This window comes from Dioscorea cayenensis, chromosome 16, assembly GCF_009730915.1.
Source record: "Dioscorea cayenensis subsp. rotundata cultivar TDr96_F1 chromosome 16, TDr96_F1_v2_PseudoChromosome.rev07_lg8_w22 25.fasta, whole genome shotgun sequence".
NCBI classification, from domain to species: domain Eukaryota; kingdom Viridiplantae; phylum Streptophyta; class Magnoliopsida; order Dioscoreales; family Dioscoreaceae; genus Dioscorea; species Dioscorea cayenensis.
This window is the reverse complement of record NC_052486.1, coordinates 4,990,827-5,012,059: the sequence shown is the minus strand read 5'-3', so window position 1 is coordinate 5,012,059 and position 21,233 is coordinate 4,990,827. Positions and strand designations below refer to the sequence as shown.

General features: G+C 31.2%; 1 protein-coding gene and 1 long non-coding RNA gene across 2 annotated transcripts; one reads left to right on the top strand and one right to left on the bottom strand.

Moving 5' to 3' along the window:
- Nucleotides 1-9,243: 9,243 nt before the first annotated feature.
- LOC120279670 lies at nt 9,244-10,465 on the bottom strand. The gene is made up of 3 exons (XR_005541980.1): nt 10,451-10,465; nt 9,533-9,586; nt 9,244-9,438 (listed from the first exon to the last, which is right to left on the bottom strand). It is a non-coding gene; the product is annotated as an uncharacterized LOC120279670 (long non-coding RNA).
- A 3,790-nt stretch (nt 10,466-14,255) lies between these two features.
- Nucleotides 14,256-16,941, top strand: LOC120279556 (probable inactive leucine-rich repeat receptor kinase XIAO). The gene is made up of 5 exons (XM_039286477.1): nt 14,256-15,128; nt 15,198-15,280; nt 15,488-15,565; nt 16,390-16,497; nt 16,877-16,941. The coding sequence occupies exons 1-2, from the start codon at nt 14,403-14,405 to the stop codon at nt 15,213-15,215; spliced, it is 744 nt and encodes a 247-aa protein (XP_039142411.1). The 5' UTR covers nt 14,256-14,402; the 3' UTR covers nt 15,216-15,280; nt 15,488-15,565; nt 16,390-16,497; nt 16,877-16,941.
- Nucleotides 16,942-21,233: the final 4,292 nt, after the last annotated feature.

Below are 21,233 nucleotides of genomic sequence, written 5' to 3'. Positions count from 1 at the left end.
CGGTGTGCCTTCCCATACACACAGTGCTCACAAAAGTCCATGCAAGGTTTCTCCAAGTTCTTCAACAAACCTTCCTTTCCAAGTAGAGTTAAACCCTTTTCTGACATATGTCCAAGACGCATGTGCCAAAGTTTAGTACAATCGATGAGGTTCTTGCTTTTTGGAAATCCCAATTCTTTGCATTATCTGTGATTGTCATACCCAACAAAGCATATAGATTACCATGACAAACACCCTTTCATCACCACCATGGAGCCTCGAACAACTTTTTAGAATTCCCTTGTAGGCCACAATCTTGCACCCTACTGGATTCCAATACACCAAGTGAAATCAAGTTCTTCCTCGAAATCTGGAACATGCCTTACATTTGTCAAGGTTACGATAATCCCATCATGCATCTTGATTCTAATTGAACCAAGCCCAACTGTTTTGCAAGTATGATCATTGCCCATCAATACATTACCACCATCAATGTTCTCATAGGTTGTAAACCACTTCCTATTTGGACACATGTGATAAGAGCAACCCGAATCGAGCATCCATTTCCCAGAAATGTCTTCACCTTGATTGGCCATGAAGCATTCATCATTGTCCTCATCTGAAGCATAACTTGCTTCTTCTTTGACCTGTTTTCCCTTGTTATTTTTGTTGTTCTTCTTCCTCCAATTTACTTTCTTATTGGAACAGTCGGCCTTATAATGCCCAAGCTCTCCGCAATTGTAGCATACTACTTTTGCAATAGGTCTTGACTTTGATCTTGATTTCCCTCTTTGCACCTTTCCCCTTTCATTTGACCTTCCCCTTATAAACAATCCTTGTGCTTGCTCTTTGTCCACTCTTCCACCTGTAGCCATCTTCCGAAGATCATCAGATAAGAGTGATGTTCTAACATCGTTCATAGAGAGTGTCTCACCCACAAGCATCAATGTTTGTACAAGGTTCTCAAATGATGGTGGCAAAGAAAGTAGCAAAAGAATAGCTTGATCTTCATCCTCTACTTTGACCTCCACATCCTTCAAATTTGAAACTATCCTTTCAAACTTGCTTATGTGATCCCGGATTGAAGTTCCTTCATCCATTTTGCAAGTGTACAACTTGGCCTTCAAGTAGATGCGATTTGTCAAGGTTTTGGTCATGAAATTGGACTCTAATTTTAACCACACGCTAGCCGCTGTCGCCTCGTCATTCACCAAGAAGGCGACATCCCTATCCAAACACAAAATAATAGCTGCGCGTGCCTCCATATCAAGATCTTCCCAATCTTCATCACTCATTTCTTTGGGTTTCTTTTCCTTCCCCAAAAGTGCCTTGTGTAGTTTTTGTGATATCAACAAATTCTTCATTTGCATCTTCCAATAGGAGAAATCGTTCTTCCCATTGAACTTCTCAATCTCATACTTCCCAACCTTAGCATTACCAAGTGAAGACATCTTTCAGGAATTTTGTCGAACACCTTGTGTGCAGAAATTTACCCAAGCTATAAACCAATAGCTCTGATGCCAATTGTTGGGGGGACTTAATGCTTCACTTAAGACCCCTTTCGGAAGCACTAACACACCCGTAGATGTCCCAATAACTCGTCGAGGTTAGTCTCCAAAAACACATGCAAAGATAGGGACTATAATAGAAAAGAAAGATAAACACACACAAACCACGATCACGAGTAATTACGTGGAGTTCGGCACTCTTGCCTACGTCTCCACGGGGTCGGGAATTGAAATCCACTATGAAGAATATCTCCGATGGCTGAACAACTCTCAAGCTCGTCTCAAGAAGAAAAACAATAAGAAAAATCCCGAGTTATATATACCTCATATCCAACTCGATGAGAGATAATCTTATTAGCATATATTATATGCTAATATATCCTTATATACTAACATAATAATATATGCTAATATATCCTTATATACTAACATAATAATATATATGCTAATATATCTATATAACATAAGTCAACATGTGACTAACACACACATGCCCACAAAGTCACTCATAGTTATTTCTTATCATTGTTTCTCTTCACATCTTCTATAATGATGCTATATAATTAAGCCATTAAAACAGATTAATTATGTCCCCCAAGCTTCTTGACTACTGCATATATCATGGCTTTATACATGTATATATTGCTCTTTAATTTGCTTCATTATATATATCTACCCTAAAATTTTTAATCACTAAAGACTATTCCTTCATTTGCCATGAGCACGGATATTTAATTAATCTCATGTATAATTCCTTTATAATCACTTACTGCATCGCATATTATGCCAGTAATAAAAGTAGATTAGGGTTTAGGGATGTTCAGGGTTTACATAGTGATGTACATAAACAAAGTGCCCTTGATGCTCTACTAGTTATATATATATATATATATATATTGCTTTATAATCATTACACAAAGAAGACAAGCATTCAATACTTGCTCATGAACATATAATCCTCATATACAGTGATGTGTGTATATATATATGAGCTACTCACTCTATATATATATATTGTGATCATCATGAGACATCAAACTCTGATCAGTTATTTGTATTACCACCTCCATTATTATTTCCTTGATTATCATGATCATCTTCTGGTGGTTGCTGACTTGTTCCTCCACCATGATTGCTGTATTGTTGTCTTGGAATGCTATGATGGTTGTCTATTGAACTCCCTGCAGCTAGCCCATGAATGTGCATTACTTTCCCAACATCTTCAACTCTAACCAAACTCTCATATTTCTCTTTCTTTTCTTGCTTCTCCAAGACTCTAGTACTCTTGGCCAGAGAACTGCAACTGATGATAATCAGTGCAAGCACAAGAAGAACAACTTTCAATTTCATTCTTGATCTTACTAATTAGTTTCTTGGCTATTTGAGGTTGCAAAGGAGAAAGATCATCAAGCTCCCCTTGTCATTGTTAGGGATAAGATAACAAGATGATTAGCTTTTTATAGCATGAGATGAAATGAAAAGTTTAGTGGGATGTTGTTGTGTTTCATTATTTGAGAGTGATCATTGGTCCCAAAAGTTTGTGTTTTATATATGCACCAAAATAGCTAGTCATATATTTAATTAAGTGCCAATCTAAGAATTACAGACATTCACATGTATATATGTATGGCATATCATCCATAATAATAATAATAATAATAATAGGGTAGAAGAAATAAGAAACTTGAACCTATCGATCGATAATGAAATCAAAACCAAATAATAATGCAAAGAAGAAATTAAGAAAGTATTTGGCCGCCAATAAATAGTGTATATTGTATCATCAGTTTTTTTTATTCTTTTATTTTTTTAAAAAAATAGCATGTGTTCCTTTTTAAATGTCTGTTGTTACTATTATTATAAACCAATAAATCACTGAAAATGGAAATATATGATACAACAGTAGAGAGATATTACATTCATTAATTAAAAAGAATATATATTCAAATAATTAGTGCATTGAACACTAATTTCTGTGGACACAATGTAAGGTCCAATAATTGCAAGATATATTAGTGATAAAATTAGGCTTTAGCAATGATAACTAAACAGTTTTTCCACTTATAAATGTAATGCTCCACATTCTAAATAACAAATGTTTTTATTTACTATCATCAATATTTGTGGCTTAACTTTAACCCTACAATATCTTTACCATTTGATGTGTGCCCTACCATTATTGAAAAATTAGGTCAAAAAATATTCTCATAATATGTGTCACACCATTGTTTTAATTAGATTAATATATAAAACACCCACTTGGTTGCTTCCATTAATCCACTATCACTTATCCTTTTCATCCACCATCTTTATTTTTATCTGCTCTTTCATCTAGTAAACTATCTTCTAAAATGAAACTTAATATTCAATTACTAACTAGAATGAATTATATTAAATATTTGAAATCAACTGTTTGTGATCCTCGAAGTCTAATTACTTTTGGTATATATTAATGTCATAATTAATCTATGAATGTCTACTTCTTTTTCTCTCTCTCCATCAATAATAAAATATTTTATGTGCGCTAAAAGCAATGTACAAAAATGAGTCATTGATTTCATCATGTTTGGCAATATTATACTTAGCTGCAAAGAGCTAATTGTCATAAATTGAAAAGGCAATAAAGAAGAAAAAAGAAATCTAATTAGACAATTTATAAATATTTGAGATCCCTTCATTCAAAATTCTTATTTCACTATAAGAATTTGGGAAATATTTTTGTCTCTAATTGAAACATATTACAAAAAGATTAGGCATGCCCAGAACAGTCCGTTTTTAAATTTTTCTTTCCTAATTTGTAATTTGTGAAATGGATTTAAATTAAAAATTTTTTTCTATTTTTATTTTTATAATTTAGCAACGAACTTGATTTTTTTTGTTAATCCATTTCTAACTTCAGAAGCATACCACACATTCTTTGCTAATTAATTAACAAATAGGGTTTTAAGAACTGAAACATTCCGTTTATAATATGTTTCTAAACTGAATTAATAAAAATTTAAAAATAAAAAAAGTCGTTTTCAAATATTAATTTTCTTGCTGTGTTTATTGATCATATAATTATTAATTTTCTTGTACGTAATATATAGCATCATCGCTTCCACCTTAATATAAGTGCAGTTTTATTCTTATATTTTATTATATTATTGATTTTAATTATTATTATTTTTTAAATATTCAGTATAGTCAATATAACTTGCTTTTTTGTTCTTTGTCATTTATGGGAAAGTCATCACTAGCAATTCACGTGTAATATATAAGAGACGCTAATGTGGCAAAATATGGCATCTTGGTACAGAGGTCACCATTCTTTTAATCACAAATTACACATTGATTTACAAAAAGATAAAATTAATTTACGTTTCAAATCATTCACCCAATGTCATTCTTTCTGACACAAATTAAAAACAAAATACATGTTTTATAGTAATCATTTCAAGATTATGTATAAATGTATCAAAATGAATTAATGTGACAAATTATATGGCTAAAGAAGTACTTAAGCCCTTTCATCAATTATTAATTCTAATGTTTTTGTCATTAATTATAGTATATATTCTGATGTGACTGGCAAAATTATGAAGATGACGAATACTTTCCAAAGAGATAAAGAGCAAGTTATCACAATAGTGTTTCCACTGCTTGAGCAGATACTTCCACTCTTAAAAAACAAACAGTTTAAGACTGAAAGTCTGAAACATTGAGAAATTATTTAGCATTTTCATGAGTCCAGAACATCAGATATATATATATATATATATAATCTTAATGGTCATCAGACAAGCTTTGAAAATTCTATCACCACTAACTTCAAATCTTATCTCCCATGCACTTCGAATTATAAGGAGATATATATATATATATATATATATATATATATATATATATATATATCACTACTACTACATTTATACCTGTATATAAAAACCCTACCACAATAAGCAAAGTCCAGTACTCGAATCAAAACTCAAAGTATTAGCAGAGTAAGATACATTTTTTCAATGTTTATTCTCTTAAAATTTTTCATATATATAGTTTCTTCCTAACAATATATATATATTTATATATATACATTAATGTATATTGATGATCACAAACAGGTATTACAATGAAGTCACCACTCCTTTTGATCATCCTTGTTTTCTTTGTTCATATGGTATCGGTTTTCTCTGTCGAAGATATAAGCAAAAAGGTGAATATTATCCTTGATGGAGAGATAGGAAAATCAAGTAATAGGGTTGATTTGCATGGTGAAAATATTGGAGGGAAAATGAACCCAAATAGTGTTACTTTTATTGATGGTACCAGGCCTGATGGACCAACACACCCTAATCCTGAAGAAAGAGAACTCTGCAAACAAAATCCTAAATTGCCATTTTGCAAAAGTGTCCCAGGAAGTTGAATGCATGAAATTTTACATATTGAATATATATATATATATATATATACACATATATATGGGATATGAAGGTACGTGCATGAGAGTGTACGTAGAAATAAAGTGGCCTGAAGCATGAATGAATGAAGTTATTAGTGTTGTGTATGATGATGGTTGTCCTGTAATGTTAAATAAAAAGCATATATATATAGATTATGAATAAAATCAAGGAGTCTCTTTCATGTTGATCTTGGGAGGATTCTAAGAGGAAGAGAAACTTTTTTTGGTTTTCTCTTGCAGCGAGTTTGTTAGTAATGCATGTATGTATATATATATATATATATATAAGATGAAGCGGAGGAAGAGAAGCCTGTAAACTTTTTTTTCTTGAGAAACAAGGGGTTTTTAACTCTAGACTTTTGAGTTGAGATGAGAGTAAAATAACAACTCTTCTATTAGAAGAATGTTTTTTTTTATTTGAAAAATGTGGATAAACCACAGCTTTATTGAAATAGCAAAGGATATAGTAGAATAGTCCTCTCACCAGAAATGAGGAAAAAAACTAAGTACAACATAACAACAACGTACGAGAAAACGAGTAAAAGCCAAAGATAAAAAGTCTGGGACGAGACGAAAAAAACTCCGTCTGGATCATCGAGCTGTCGGTCAGATGCAGGGTGTAGGGACTACTCCTGTGCTACATCTGGATCTTGATCGCCAGAATGAGTGGAGACTCTGGCACTAAGAAAATTGAGGGAGCGCTTGATTCGTAGGGATGCCTCGGAGAGAGATTGCTGGTTACGGTCAAAAGTCTATTAGAAGAATGTTGATCTATAAAATCTGTCTCCCTATTTTGTTTCATTTTTTAATTACAATTTAATTTTAGATATTAGTATATATTATCTTTGCACAATGATAATTGTTTCTTTGTTATGTAAATTAGAAAATATATGGAGATTATGAATAAAATCTAGAAAGAATCACCCCTCCTCTTGTTGTAATTTGTAAGAGGATCTTCGTGTGAAAAAAAATTATTTTAGTAATATTGTGTATCATGATATTTTCCAATGATGAAAAATAGAAAACATATACTCCTTAATTGTGGGAGGAAAAATTATGAATAAATTTTTTTAAATAAATCTTGTTATCATCATTCCTTGTGGGAGGATCTTTGGAGAAAGAAAAACTTTTCTTTAATTTGATATCTTTGTCAGTTCATCATTGATTATATATACAAATATTAGTATATATGTGTGTGTGCATGAATGTATGGAAGTTGTCCAATTAATTCATCAAATTTTCAATGTTGTGAATAAAATTTATAGTTCAAAATAATGTATTTAATTAATAATTTATTATTTATTTAAAAAATATGGATAAACTATTAATTTAAATTCTCAATCTTAGAAATGTAATAGTAACTCTTCCATGCTAGTAGTAGTCATATATTCATATATACTTCTCCATGGATATGCATATGGATTGAAAAAAATTAATTAATCTTGATGTCAAACGTTTATCCAATGACAAAATATCACACCTTAAACAACTGTTGAAAACCAATGAGCTCTCAATATTAATTTTATATACATTTTTTAAAATAAAGTGGATAAATTATAGTTTTATTAAAAAAAACAAATAAGGAACATAGAAGAAATCATGCCACCAAGGATGAGGTACAAAGCAAAAGACAATAAGAAAAAAAATTAGGAAAATAAAATTTATTTTATATTTCTTCATCAATGTTTAATTTACTTATTTTACTATATATATATATATATAAAAAGAATATAGGTAAAAATTTGTTGTCATTGTTTTAGCTTCTCTGATTTGTTTTTTTTAATGCTTTCTTCTTTCATAATAAATTTAGTGGTTTATCCATTTTTGCAAATATATATATATATATATATATATATATATATATATATATATATATATATATATAGATATAACAAATATATATTAATGGGTGATAAATGCAAATAGTTTTTAAATATTGGCTCCTACACAAAATAAAACTAATTAATATGATGATTCCATGCATGAATTATATATATATATATATATATTAAACGTTGATAAGTCACACATTGGGGCATGCACTAACACAAAATTAATCATTTAATATATATATATATATATATATATATATATATATATATATATATATATATATCTCACCTTATATGAATCGAGATTCAAAAATTGTTTTACTTTAGCAAGACATAAATACTCTAGACACAAGCCAATAAACTAATAGGTCGTTGGTTACATATATAAATATTGATAAAATAAATTAAAATATATTTATAAATATAACAAGTTGGTGGCATTCGGAACAAGATTTTTAAAAGATAAAACGATTTGTTTATTTTTCATCTATTTTTGTCAATGTTGATTTTTATTTATTTGTATTCGAAATATTAATTAATATGAACTCTGTTATTTTTTTTATTATTATTGGGAATGTCTTCGGTAACCATTTTATATACCAGCTTAAAGGTATTTATTTTTTAATTACAATTTTTTAAAATTTATGTAATTTTTTAAAATTCAATATAGGATCTACAATCTTTGAAATATATATTGAAATAAACATTGAGAATTATTTCTAATTTTATTTAAAATTCCTTCTTGATAAATTAAATTTCTTATATATAAATTATATTCCATTATATATATATATATATATTCTTTTCACCAACTATGTCAGATATTAGATCAAGCTCTATATTGAGCTGTTAGCCTTCAGACTAGCACCATTCCTTGATATATATAATATAAGGCTAAAGTAAAGCAGAAAAAAAAAGGGGGAAGAACCCGCCCTTTCGGACCAGCACTCCTAGCTTCCCTCCCTTTGAAGTGGATTAAGGTTGTCTGTGGACATGCACAGACGTCCACATACAGCTACAGTAATATTAACCTTGCTCTACTGTGTGAGTTAATTTTTGGTTAATGAGTTGATTAATCTGAATTTGGTTTATAGCGTGGTTGTTGTAGGTCTAGTAGAAATAAGTTTGGACGGACGGTTCAGATTTATTTAGTTACAGTATATAAATTGATTGAACGGTTCAGATCAAATTAGTGGTTTATGCATCCCATTTTTCACTGTGCTGCCCTTCCTAAGCACAGTAACACTGTTTATAAAATAGTATCCGACCGTTGGATCAAAATCCAATGATCCAGAGCAACGTTCACAGATTACAAAACTGTAAACATGGGTAGAGAAACGAACCTCTATATATAAATATATATGTGCAAGTATAGAAGTAAATAGCCTGATTAATGTATCAAGTTTTCAATGTTGTTGAATTAAATTTCTTCTTAAAAAGTAGAGGAAAATTTTTGAAATATTTATGAAAATATAAGCAAATTAAATTAAATGAAAACATAAGAGAAATCACTTTTATTTAACCAACATTTGTCATACAAGATAGGGCTTCATTTAATAGATTATTATTTCATGATCATAATTGAGCTTAACATTTTGGCCCGTGATCATCAGTTTGGGCTGTATAACTTGATCGGACGACTATTAGTTACTCGTAGTGGCCTTGCATTTTTCATGGAGCTCTGAAAATGAAAAAATAAACAAATTAAATAACTATTGATTAATAATATTAATTATAGCAAAAATAAAATTCAAAAATACATAGAAAAAACTCACATATGGCTGTGCATTCTTGAACATTTCTACTTCGTGGTGTGCCACAGTCCCAACCTGTAAAACATGATTTAAGTATGTTAATTAAGGATAAATTATAATTAATTAAGGTCTTTATCACTAGAACAAGACCTCTTGAATTTTAGTAATTATCTTTATCAATATTATGCCATCTAGCTACTAGTTATCACTCATCTAATGAAAATAAACTTATTAAGTTACTGACAAGAATTCCTTTCATTTCAAAGAATAATTATACACTTAAAAAAACATATGAATATATATATATATATATATATTATCCATATTCATGCATATATAAACGTGACATATTTCTATATATTTCAGAAAAACGTTGACTGATTTATTAAATCAAATATAATCAAATCAGATCAAACCTAATCTAATCTGAATTCAACTAATAACTCGTTTCGACATTTTTAACCTAGTTAAAAAAAGTGCTCTATTTATTATATATATACCTATCAACATATATATTCCAGGGTAAGATATGTTGAATTCTAACAATTATCTAATTAATACTATATATAGTATCAACTTGTTATCTGATAATAAGGCATCTTATGTACAATATGCTGAAATTTGACAAACCAATTAGATCAAAATATATTTACAAATTTATTTATTAAAAAAAAAATCCTTTTTTATCAAATATAAATGAATCACTTAAGATAAATGTATCATTCATATTCATGCATATTTCAGGTTAGCAAGTTAAACGAAGAATATATTTCTATTTTAAACACAATTAGATCGAATCAAACTTTATCTAATTTGGATTCAATCCAATAATTTATTTCGATATTTTTAACCAAAGTTAAACAAGTAAAAACAAAGTTATTCTGGTTCGTACATCTTCATAAAAATTCATTAATATAGTTTATTAAAAAAATTAATTACCTTCTTAATAATGGTCCGTGTCACATCTTCAGAGCAAGGAGGTTTGGTCAAAGAACCAATGTATCTGTAATATTGACTGCTCCCAAAAGTTACACTATTTGGATCTATCACTCCAAGGTTTTGCTTTAGCTTTGATTTACTTTCATCAACATTGTTTTCTAACTATAAATGATAGAAAGATTAATACATCATTAGTGAATTAATATCACTACAAGAAAAACAGTAATTTGGCACGATTTATTTGGCACGGTTTTGATTCCGTACCAAATTTGTCACGGAAATTGGCACGAACACAAAGTTAGTGACAACGTTGGCACGGTATTTGGCACGGTTACCAAACCGTGACAATTTTGTCACGGTATTTAGCACTATTTATATTTTCGTCTAAAATTTAAATAAAAATCCGTGTCAACACCGTGCCAAAAACCGTAACAAACAGTCAGCTCTTTATTTGTCACGGTTTTTGGGACGACCAAAGCAAAACCGTGTCAAAAATAGTGACAATGAAGTATATAGTATTTGGCACGGTTTTTGGCACGGTCTACGATTTCCCGTGCCAAAAACTGTGACAAACACCTCATCCCTTTATTTGTCATGATATTTGGCACGTGCAAGCCAAAACCGTGCCAAAAACCGTGACAATGGAGAACATGTCATTTGGCACGGTTTTTGGAACGGTCTAGGATTTCCCGTGCCAAAAACTGTGACAAACACCTCATCCCTTTATTTGTCACGATATTTGGCACGTGCAAGCCAAAACCGTGCCAAAAACCGTGACAATGGAGAACATGTCATTTGGCACGGTTTTTGGCACGGTCTAGGATTTCCCGTGCCAAAAAGCGCTGACAACATCTCATCTCTTTTATTTGTCACGGTTTTTGGCAGCGCAAGCCAAAATCGTGCCAAAAACCGCGTGACAATGGAGAACATGTCATTTAGCGCGGTTTTGGCACGATCTCACGATTTCCCGTGCCAAAAACTGTGACAAACACCTCATCCCTTTATTTGTTATGATATTTGGCACGCGAGCCAAAAACCGTGCCAAAAACCGTGACAATGGAGAACATGTCATTTGGCACGGTTTTTGAGCGATAGGATTTCCCGTGCCAAAAACTGTGACAAACACCTCATCCCTTTAGTTGTCACGATATTTGGCACGTGCAAGCCAAAACCATGCCAAAAACCGTGACAATGGAGAACATGTCATTTAGGCACGGTTTTTGGCATCGGTTCAGATTTCCGTGCCAAAAACGCGTGACAAACACCTCATCCCTTTAGTTGTCACGATATTTGGCACGTGCAAGCCAAAACCGTGCCAAAAAAACCGTGACAATGGAGAACATGTCATTTGGCACGGTTTTTGGCACGGTCTAGATTTCCCGTGCCAAAAACTGTGACAAACACCTCATCCCTTTATTTGTCACGATATTTGGCACGTGCAAGCCAAAACTGTGCCAAAAATCGTGACAATGGAGAACATGTCATTTGGCACGGTTTTTGGCACGTTCTAGGATTGTCCGTGCCAAACACCGTGACAAACACCTCATCCTTTTTATTTGTCACGGTTTTTGGCACGCATAATCCCTGAACGCGCAAAAACCGCGACAATAGAGTACATGGTATTTGGCAGCGATTTTTGACGCGGGCAAACCCTAGAACGCTGCAAAAACCGTGACAAACACCTCATCCCTTTATTTGTCACGGTTTTTTTGAGCATCAAGTCAAAAACCGTGCCAAAAATCAGTGACAATGAAGTACATGGATTTGACACGGTTTTTGCACGGTTTTTAACTTGGTGGTGCCAAAAAACCATGACAAATCCCTTTTTGTGACGGTTTTTTTGGCACGAACAACCCAAAAACTATATCAAAAAAACTTAATTTTTACTCTATATTTATAATAATAATTACATAATAATTATACTCTATTTATAATAATTACTCACCCACAATAAAAAAATTATTTTTTTATATTATAATTTAAAAATTAGATAAGTATAAATTTTTCTTGGATAATATAAATACGCATACACATGATATTTCTATATTTATAATAATTACATAATAATTATACTCTTTTTATAATAATTACATACCCACAATAAAAAAACTTAATTTTTTCTTGCATAATATTTTCTTATAAACTCTCTATACTTCACAGAAATATATAAGAATTTTTATTGCATAATTTAATTACGCATACAATATTCAATATTTATAATAATTATATTCTATTTATAATAAATTTTTATATTATAATTCTAGTAGTGTAAGTTTAAAAACAGAAAAATTACCTTGCCCTAGTACGTGTACTTTGCATGCATGAAGTTATAATTTTGCCTAGACTTCTATTTTTTAAAATTATCTAATAATAATGTTTATATAAATCAAGTATGTCCAAAATTTTTTTAATAATGATGTTTAACTAAATCAAGTATAATCATAATTTTTTAATTGAATTCTTAAATTGAGCCATAGTCAAAGATGTGTTCTGCCATCACAACCACTTGGAGAGCCATGGCATCCAGACGGCAACAAGGGTCAGCTTCACCAATGTCTAGTAGACAAAGAGTGGAGAGGTACTTGTTGGAGAAACAGAGGAAAGAGGAGGAAGAAGAAGCTCGAGCTACCGCTAATGTTGTTGCCGTCATTGCTACTGATGAACAAAGTTTAGCTCAAGAAGTATCAGAAGGAACCTTAAGCCCCACACTGATGGATCAGTCCAGTCTGGAACTTGTCGGACAAAAGAGAGCTCAAGCACATGTCTTAGTACCACAGACTCACTTGGTGGTAAGCATGAACACCAGAGACTTCAGCACGATTATAGCATTAGAGCTGCAAGACATCTACATGGAAAGGTACAATATTGAACCAGGACACATGCAGCAACTATTCAGGTAGTATGGAGTACATGGAGACATGGCGGCGACTTATGACAAAGCTCAAGCAGTTCTTCAACATTGTGTAGGCGTTGAGCAAAGGAATCGTGCGAGGCGATTCCAAAGGCGTTAGATGGAGTAAAGTTGTGAGGTGTGTGAGCAACTATTCTACTATCATGATTAGTTTTGTTGTAATAGAGTGGTGTGTTTTCCTTGTGAGATGTGTGAGCAACTATCCTATTATCTTATCTTAATTTATCTTAATTTTAAAGTTAATATTGGAATAGAGTTATGTGTTTACGAAACAATAATTGTAGTTATTAACAATTTTGTTTAATATAATATATTTATAAAAAAAATTTAAGTTAAAAATTAAAAATTATGAGTAACTATTCTACTATCATGATTAGATTTGTTAGTGATGTACATGGATTTGGAATAAGCTCAACAAATATGGGGTTGAGACAGGGAACATCCAATCCAATCAAATTATATTTTAATTTTGGCAATTATCTTAAGCTTCTTTGGTATATTTTGTTCTCTTGATTTAATACACATACACATATAAATAGATCTTTAATTCTAAATTATTTTTATATGTTTTATTTTTTTTATTATTAATAATAACATTCAGTAATTTCATTAACATGTCAAAATTTACATTTCCGTAAGCATAATAAATTAATAATCTCTAATTTCCTTGCTAATTTTCTTAACAATTAATCTCTAATTTCCTTGCTAATTTTCTTAACAACGTCTTCATTTCCCAATTTATATTAATCTTGACATATTAAAATATAGATATTGTTAGTTCAAAAATAAATAAATAATGAAATGGAATAATAATTGATTGATGGATTGGCATCAAGATCCGACGGTCCACAACCAACATCAGTGTAATCGAAGAGCCCTCATTAAACAAAAACCTATCCTCTCCTAATCTCCTCCATCTTCATCCCAAACCCTAACCCCCAGATCTGGTCCCCACACCTACCACCCTCTGCCTCGACGGCGCCGCAAACCATCTCCATATCCTCACCATCCTCCTCCGATGACACAACAGTTGTTGTTGCAATGCTAAACCCAATAGACTTTCTTGCTCTACAAGAAATCCACTCTTCCTTAGAAGACACACCAGGCTCCAACTTCCTCCTCGCCTGGGACTTCTCCTCTGACCCCTGCTCCTTTCCCGGCGTCCTCTGCAACCCTACCACCAACCACGTCGTCTCCCTCTCCCTCGGCGATCCCCGCGCCGGCGCCCCCGGCCTCACCGGCAAGCTCCATCCCTCCCTCTCCCTCCTCTCCGAACTCACCGACCTCTCCCTCGTCCCCGGCCGTGTCTACGGCCTTATCCCTCCTTCCCTTTCCCTCCTCCGCCGTCTCCGCTTCCTCGCCCTCTCCGAGAACTTCCTCTCCGGCCCAATCCCTCAATCCCTCTCTTCCCTTCCATCCCTTCAAACCCTAGATCTCAGCTTCAATCTCCTCTCCGGCTCTATCCCTCCTCCTCCACCCTCTCTCTCATTTCTCATCCTCTCCCACAACCGCCTCTCCGGCACGATTCCCTCCGCCATCGGTGGCAACCCTCGCCTTCTCCGTCTTGACCTCAAGCACAACCATTTCACCGCCATCGGTGGAATCGTCCGTGAATTCGTAAGGCTTTTTCTCTGGACCGGTTCCGGCAGGGAGAACCTCAAGTTTAACGTCCGCTGGACCCACCGGAACCTTGCCATCGTTAGTAGTTTAGCATCTAGATCAATGGTGGATTTTGCATATGATGATAATGGCTCCCCAATATTGACAGTCAGTAGTTTAGCTGTTCATTCTAAGGTTTTGTCGTCAATATGTTATTCCTTATTTTACTCTGGACAGGGACTAGGAGATTGCTGACCATGGGCGTTGTGGTTGCTGTTGTATTTGCAGCCGCCTTCGGGCCCTTTGTGTCCTATGGCCAGGTAATGTGGATTGATTATGGATGTTGATTGTGAGAGTATTTAGCCATCGTACCAGAGTAGAACTTCAATGAAAAAGATAACATGATGATTCCCTTTATACCATGAAAATTTATTTCATTGTTTTATGTAGTGGGGAATTAACTGAACAATTACAAAGTTCAGAACTTTTCTTAGCTGTTAATGATCTTGGTGGTTTTAAAAATACAGGTTGAGAGCATAGTCTTGAGTTTTATCTCCATGCTTTCCAGTCCCAATGATGAATCTCCCTCAAACATCGAAGCTGCAGTAAGTATAAAAAGCACTGCTATCCTTTCCATCATTGGCTTGTATTCTCATGCTTTGAGATCATCTTTAATGTGTCTCAGTTATAGCAAATGCTTAAGAACATGTTAAAATCTATTGGCTAATCTTTTATATGATTAGATATTTCCTATAGCATTTGAGACGTGGTAAATTCCACCATGAAGCTTTACGGCAACGTTAGATATTTGAATTGAAGGCACTCTTTGTGATTGCTGTGTACTAATGTTTAATGAATGTTTCCATTCCCCTGTGCTTATTCACTAATTATATTATATATATATATATGGAAAAGTAAAACATAGAAAGACACATGAACACATTAGTATAACAACAGTAAGATATATAACTTGCATGCTGCAAGTTATATAGATTATTTATATAATAAGGTTCACATTTTTAGTTCTATGTGGAAAAACCGGATGGACCCAAGCTGTTTATATATTATAGTTCATGGTGAAGGTGTAATGGAGGGACCAAAGTTGTTTATATCTTATAGCTCATGTTAAAATTTAATTTGTGAAGGTAAAATCATATCTTTTTCCTTGTTTGATTGTCCGTTGCATACTATCATCCTCCTCTTCATTGTCAATAATAAATTAAAAATAAATAAATGTTTGTTTGCTTTATTTCTCCATCTTTGTTTGTTGGGTCTACACTTGTGCTGGTGCCTCCACCATTCTATTAATAAATCCATTTACATTGTTTGGTTGGAAAGCATCCCTATTACTTTTCATTTAGGTGTCACAAAAAGGTCTGGCGTTTTTCCTCATAATTTCCATGATGGATATATTGCAATATTTGTTTAGGTCTCCATCTCCTCTTCAGAAGTAGTCATCGAAATGGCTATGCGAAAGGTGGCAGAGAGTGCGATCCGAACTCTGGGATCTAGGTCTTGCCAATCCAGGCAGCTCCATGTAATTCTATTTCTCTTGATCTCCTTTTGTCATCTTTCAACTCAAAGATTGTAGCTTTTTCATCACTTTTGAAGTGTTTGATTTGGTTTATTGATGTAATTTATCAACTTGCTTGCTTTTACTTATCACATCCTTGTTTCTTATTGTTATTTGGTTTCAGAGTAGTTTTGATTCAAGGATCGGATGATTTTTAGCTGCTTATCATAAGAGTATTACACAGTTGTTGTGTTTTTGATTCAAAGGATTTTTTTGTTTTTTTATAGTTGTTTTTTTGTTCTTTTTATTGATTAGAATAAGAAAGTTTCTTTTTCAGTTGATTTTTAGATATTTATTGTTAGTTAATTGGAAGCTAATTGATCTTTGTGAATCTAAAAATCAGGCAACTCCAGGGAGCAAGAAGATTGTGGGGGTATTCTACAAAGCTAGGGAGCATGCAGAGAAAAATCCCAACTTTGTAGGGTGCGTGGAAAGAGGGTTGGGCATTCGGTCTACACTTTGTGGATTTATGTAAATCGGACCTTATTATTGTCATATGATTGAAATAACAATTTTTGCTAATTTTGCTTATTTTACAAATATTGTAATATAAATTTTTGATGAAATTAAATACAGTTTTTTTATTATTAAATAAATCTATTTATAAATTTTTTTAAAAAAACTGTTCCAAATTTCGTGACAAAAACCATGCCAATATCCTTACTAAATTTAAAATCGTGCTTAAAAGGGTGCCAAAAAAATGTGCTAAAAATTGTTTTTGTGCCGAAAACCATGACAAAATTGGCAGATAAATCATGCATAAAAATCGTAGAAAGCAAAAACTGCTCCAAAAACAACGCCAAACAAACTGCTTAAAAACCGCTACTAACAGCGTCCCAAAATAAATCGTGCTAAAAACCGCGATAAAAATAAAAATCGTCCAAAATGTGCACTAAATAAAACTGTGAATAAATACCGCGACAACATAAAAATCGTGCTAAAAACGTACTCAACTAAATCGTGCTCAAAACACAAACTGCATAGCAAAAATCGTGACAAAAACACCGTGCCAAAAAGGTGACAAATAAAACTGTACTAAAAATAGTGATAAAACGATAATTTTAAAACCGCGACAAAATTGGCACGGTTTAGTTAAAATGCGGACAAAAAATTTAGCAGCGGTTTCTATTATTCGTGATAAATTATATTTATCACGCACGCTATAAACGAGTTAGATTTCCGTATTAAAAATTCGTTACCAAAAATCGATTTGTCGCGGTTTTTCTATACAAAATTCGTGCCAAATCTACCGTGCCAAATTCCTGTTTTTCTTGTAGTGTCAATAACAAATTAATTTTAATTTATATATTTTAAAAATTAATTACCAACGGAAACGTAATCATCATCGATAGGTATTTCTGTCACTAATATTTCCTTATTATCAATGGAATTTATTATTATTGTCATAAAAGCATGAAGCATGACCAATAAGATATTTACCAATACAGTGTTACTAACAGATTTTTTGTTGATAATTAGTTTCATCCATGAAATACCTAATTTTTCTGGTGGAATTTTTCATCATTAGTGAATTATTTTCGTGTGTGTAATTTGAACTTAAATTTCTTTTTAATGATTTTTTTTTTATCTTTTCCTTTCATCTTCTTATTACCTTTTTTTTTCTTCTCTTTTTCTTTAGAGGGATATATTTACAAGATTCTTAAAGCTATACATTCAATTTCATTATTTAGATAATAAACATACAAATGCTAGTTTTGCTAGTTATGTAAACAAAATTTTTCCTTCTATCTATAATATCAATATTATATTTTTAAAAATTTTTTTACTTTAAAAATGATGATGACGATTTTAATTATATTGGAAGTGATGATTTATTTCATAAAAATTTTGTATTCGGTTTTTATATAAGTTAGCATTCATTTGATGCATCCGTAAGAGCAAGTGTTTTTCATATTCTAAAGAAATGAAATTCAAGTAATTTTGATTTGTATTTGTATAACAAATATGCCAATTAGAGAATGACTTCCTATAACTTTAATTTTTCTTAACTCATTTCAACTTCTTCAAGCAAGCAAATCAACTTATTTATGAAAATTAATTACACGAATTAATTTAATTATTAAATTAGCATCATCCACTGATAAATATCAAGCATAATTTAAAATAATCATTATGATACATAGTTATTAATTTTTAGTTACTATTTATTTAACTAATCAAAATCCATAATAATATTTTCATTTATTAAAAACACAAATTTATTTTGAAGAATTATTCTTATTTATCTTGAATAATTGTGATCATAAAAGAAGACACCATTCATTGGTCTTTTGAATCATTTGTGTGTGATCATCATCACTCTTATAATATGAGCAAGAACCATATAATGTGAATGAAGGGCAAACTAATGTTTGGAAGGTTTAAACTATCTTGGCAAATTAGAGAAGCCTTCACTATATTCTATTTTATAGAAAAAATATTTATTAAAAAACTATAAATTACAAAACATTGAAAATAATTGTCTTAAAAAAAAAAAGTTTTAAAGTGATATATTGGAGGAAATTTATTGAATATGTGGGGCACATTAAAAATAAAATTTCTTGAATCAATCATAGATTTTTTATGAATAATTAACTTAAAAATAAATGAAATAATTTTCACTCAAAACTGAAAATATGTTAAGGTTGAAACAAGATATTTGCAACATATATGAAATTATTGAGAGGAAGCTTTTAAATGATCAAAGGCTGAAAAAGAATTAAAGGGATCTCAAACAAAGTTAACTTAAATGGCTATTGAGCTTTCAGGCTGGTAAGAGTATTTGGAGAAAATATTAGAGATCAATTTGGGAGAGAAGTAAGAGATCAAAGATGAGGCTTTGAGTTACGTTACGACTTATGTTGAACTTTTCATTGATTTTCATTGTTAATTCTCTTTATGAATTTTTACGTTTGATTTGAGAATAAAAAGGCTATGTTTGTGAATAAATTATTCTTACCTTTTTTTTATATTTTTACTGGCAATGAAAGGGTTGGAATTGATTTTATTCTAAGTAATTTGAAATTCGTCTAATTACCACACAAAATTTACTTTTATTAGACAATTTATTTGATTAGATTATCCAGGGATGGGGATTTAGTTCTTGAATTACAATTCGAGAATACTTAGAATTCTTAGATATAGGACTCTAGGTTTTTGATTTAGGATTTTTTTTTTTATTTTTAAATTTGATGTCATCCTATTAAAGGGTATTTGGATTGTTTTTTTTAAGAGCCCGGAAGTGTTTTTTTATAAGTTAAGTATTTCTGAGTTTTAAAAAACATATTTGTTTGGGTTTTTGAGCAGGAGCAGATGTTTTTTTTTTTTCCAGAAGATACCCTAGAGGTGCTTTTCTGAAAAACACTTCTGAGAAGCTATTTTGGGATTGTCAAATTACTAAAGTAACCCTCACAAACAATCAATTTCCCTCAATTCTTCTCTACAATACTTGATTTTCATATTCTGGTTAATGACAACAGTAATAATAATTATTATATAATTAATATTATAATTATAATTGTAATTATATTTATAATACATTAATAACTTAATGACAAATTAACAATGATAATAATAATTATTAAGTAATTAATATTATAATTATAATAATTATTATTATATAATTAATATTAATATTATAATTATAATTGTAATTGTAATTATAATATATAAATTATTATTATTATTATCATAACAGTGAGTCAATACTATTATTAATATCAATATATAATAGTACTTAGAATGAAAAGTCGATAAATGCCCAGTTTTAGTAATTTCACATCTCGAAAAAGTCTTTACACATCCCACATATGGGACACGTTTGGATTAGGCTTTTGGAAAGCCAGGAAATGTATTAGTTAAGCACTTATGGATGTCAAAAGAGAGAATTGCTTATAAACCCACTCAAAAAGTTCTATAATTGCATATTTTACCCTCGAGAAAACATAATTGTATATATACCCCTGAAAAATATAGATAATTCGCGGATATGCTACATACTGTTAGATTCAGATAATCGAACTTGATTAACTATGGTTATAACTTGGATTAAGATATACAAAAGGTCAAAAATAACTCTTGTACACTTACTTTTCAAAAGTATATATGCAATGGTATAATGGTAATTTTATATATTTTTTGGTTGTTAATCTGTTTTTCAACTAATTTGAACCCCAAGGTATATATCAGCATTATGTATATTATTCAGGGGTATGTATCATTAATATCAGGGGCAAATATGATTTCAAAATTTTTAGTCACTGCAAAAAGCATGTTTTATTAGCTTATTCTATGTGCTACAGTAATAGCCATTTTCCGAACATCCAAACACAAAATATTTTAACTTACTCTGCAGAAGCTTAAGACTTTTTATTAAAAATTAAAAAACATAAGAAACAAATCCAAACAAGACCTCAAACAACTTCACACATATAAAAACACTTCTCTTTTTAAAAGTGATTCTACAAAACTTTAAAAAAACACTTGTATTAAAAAGCCAATCCAAACTAGATCAAATTTGACCAATGCACTCGTAGAATAATGATGTGTTGAAAGCTTATAAAACAATAATATTACTTTAACTTCTGTACCAAGAGCGAATATGAGATTCTATGATGAGATTTGTTTCCTATAAATCAATTGCATAGTATATCAAATATAGGAAGTCCAAAAATATGGATGTAAACTCTTGAAATGAGTTT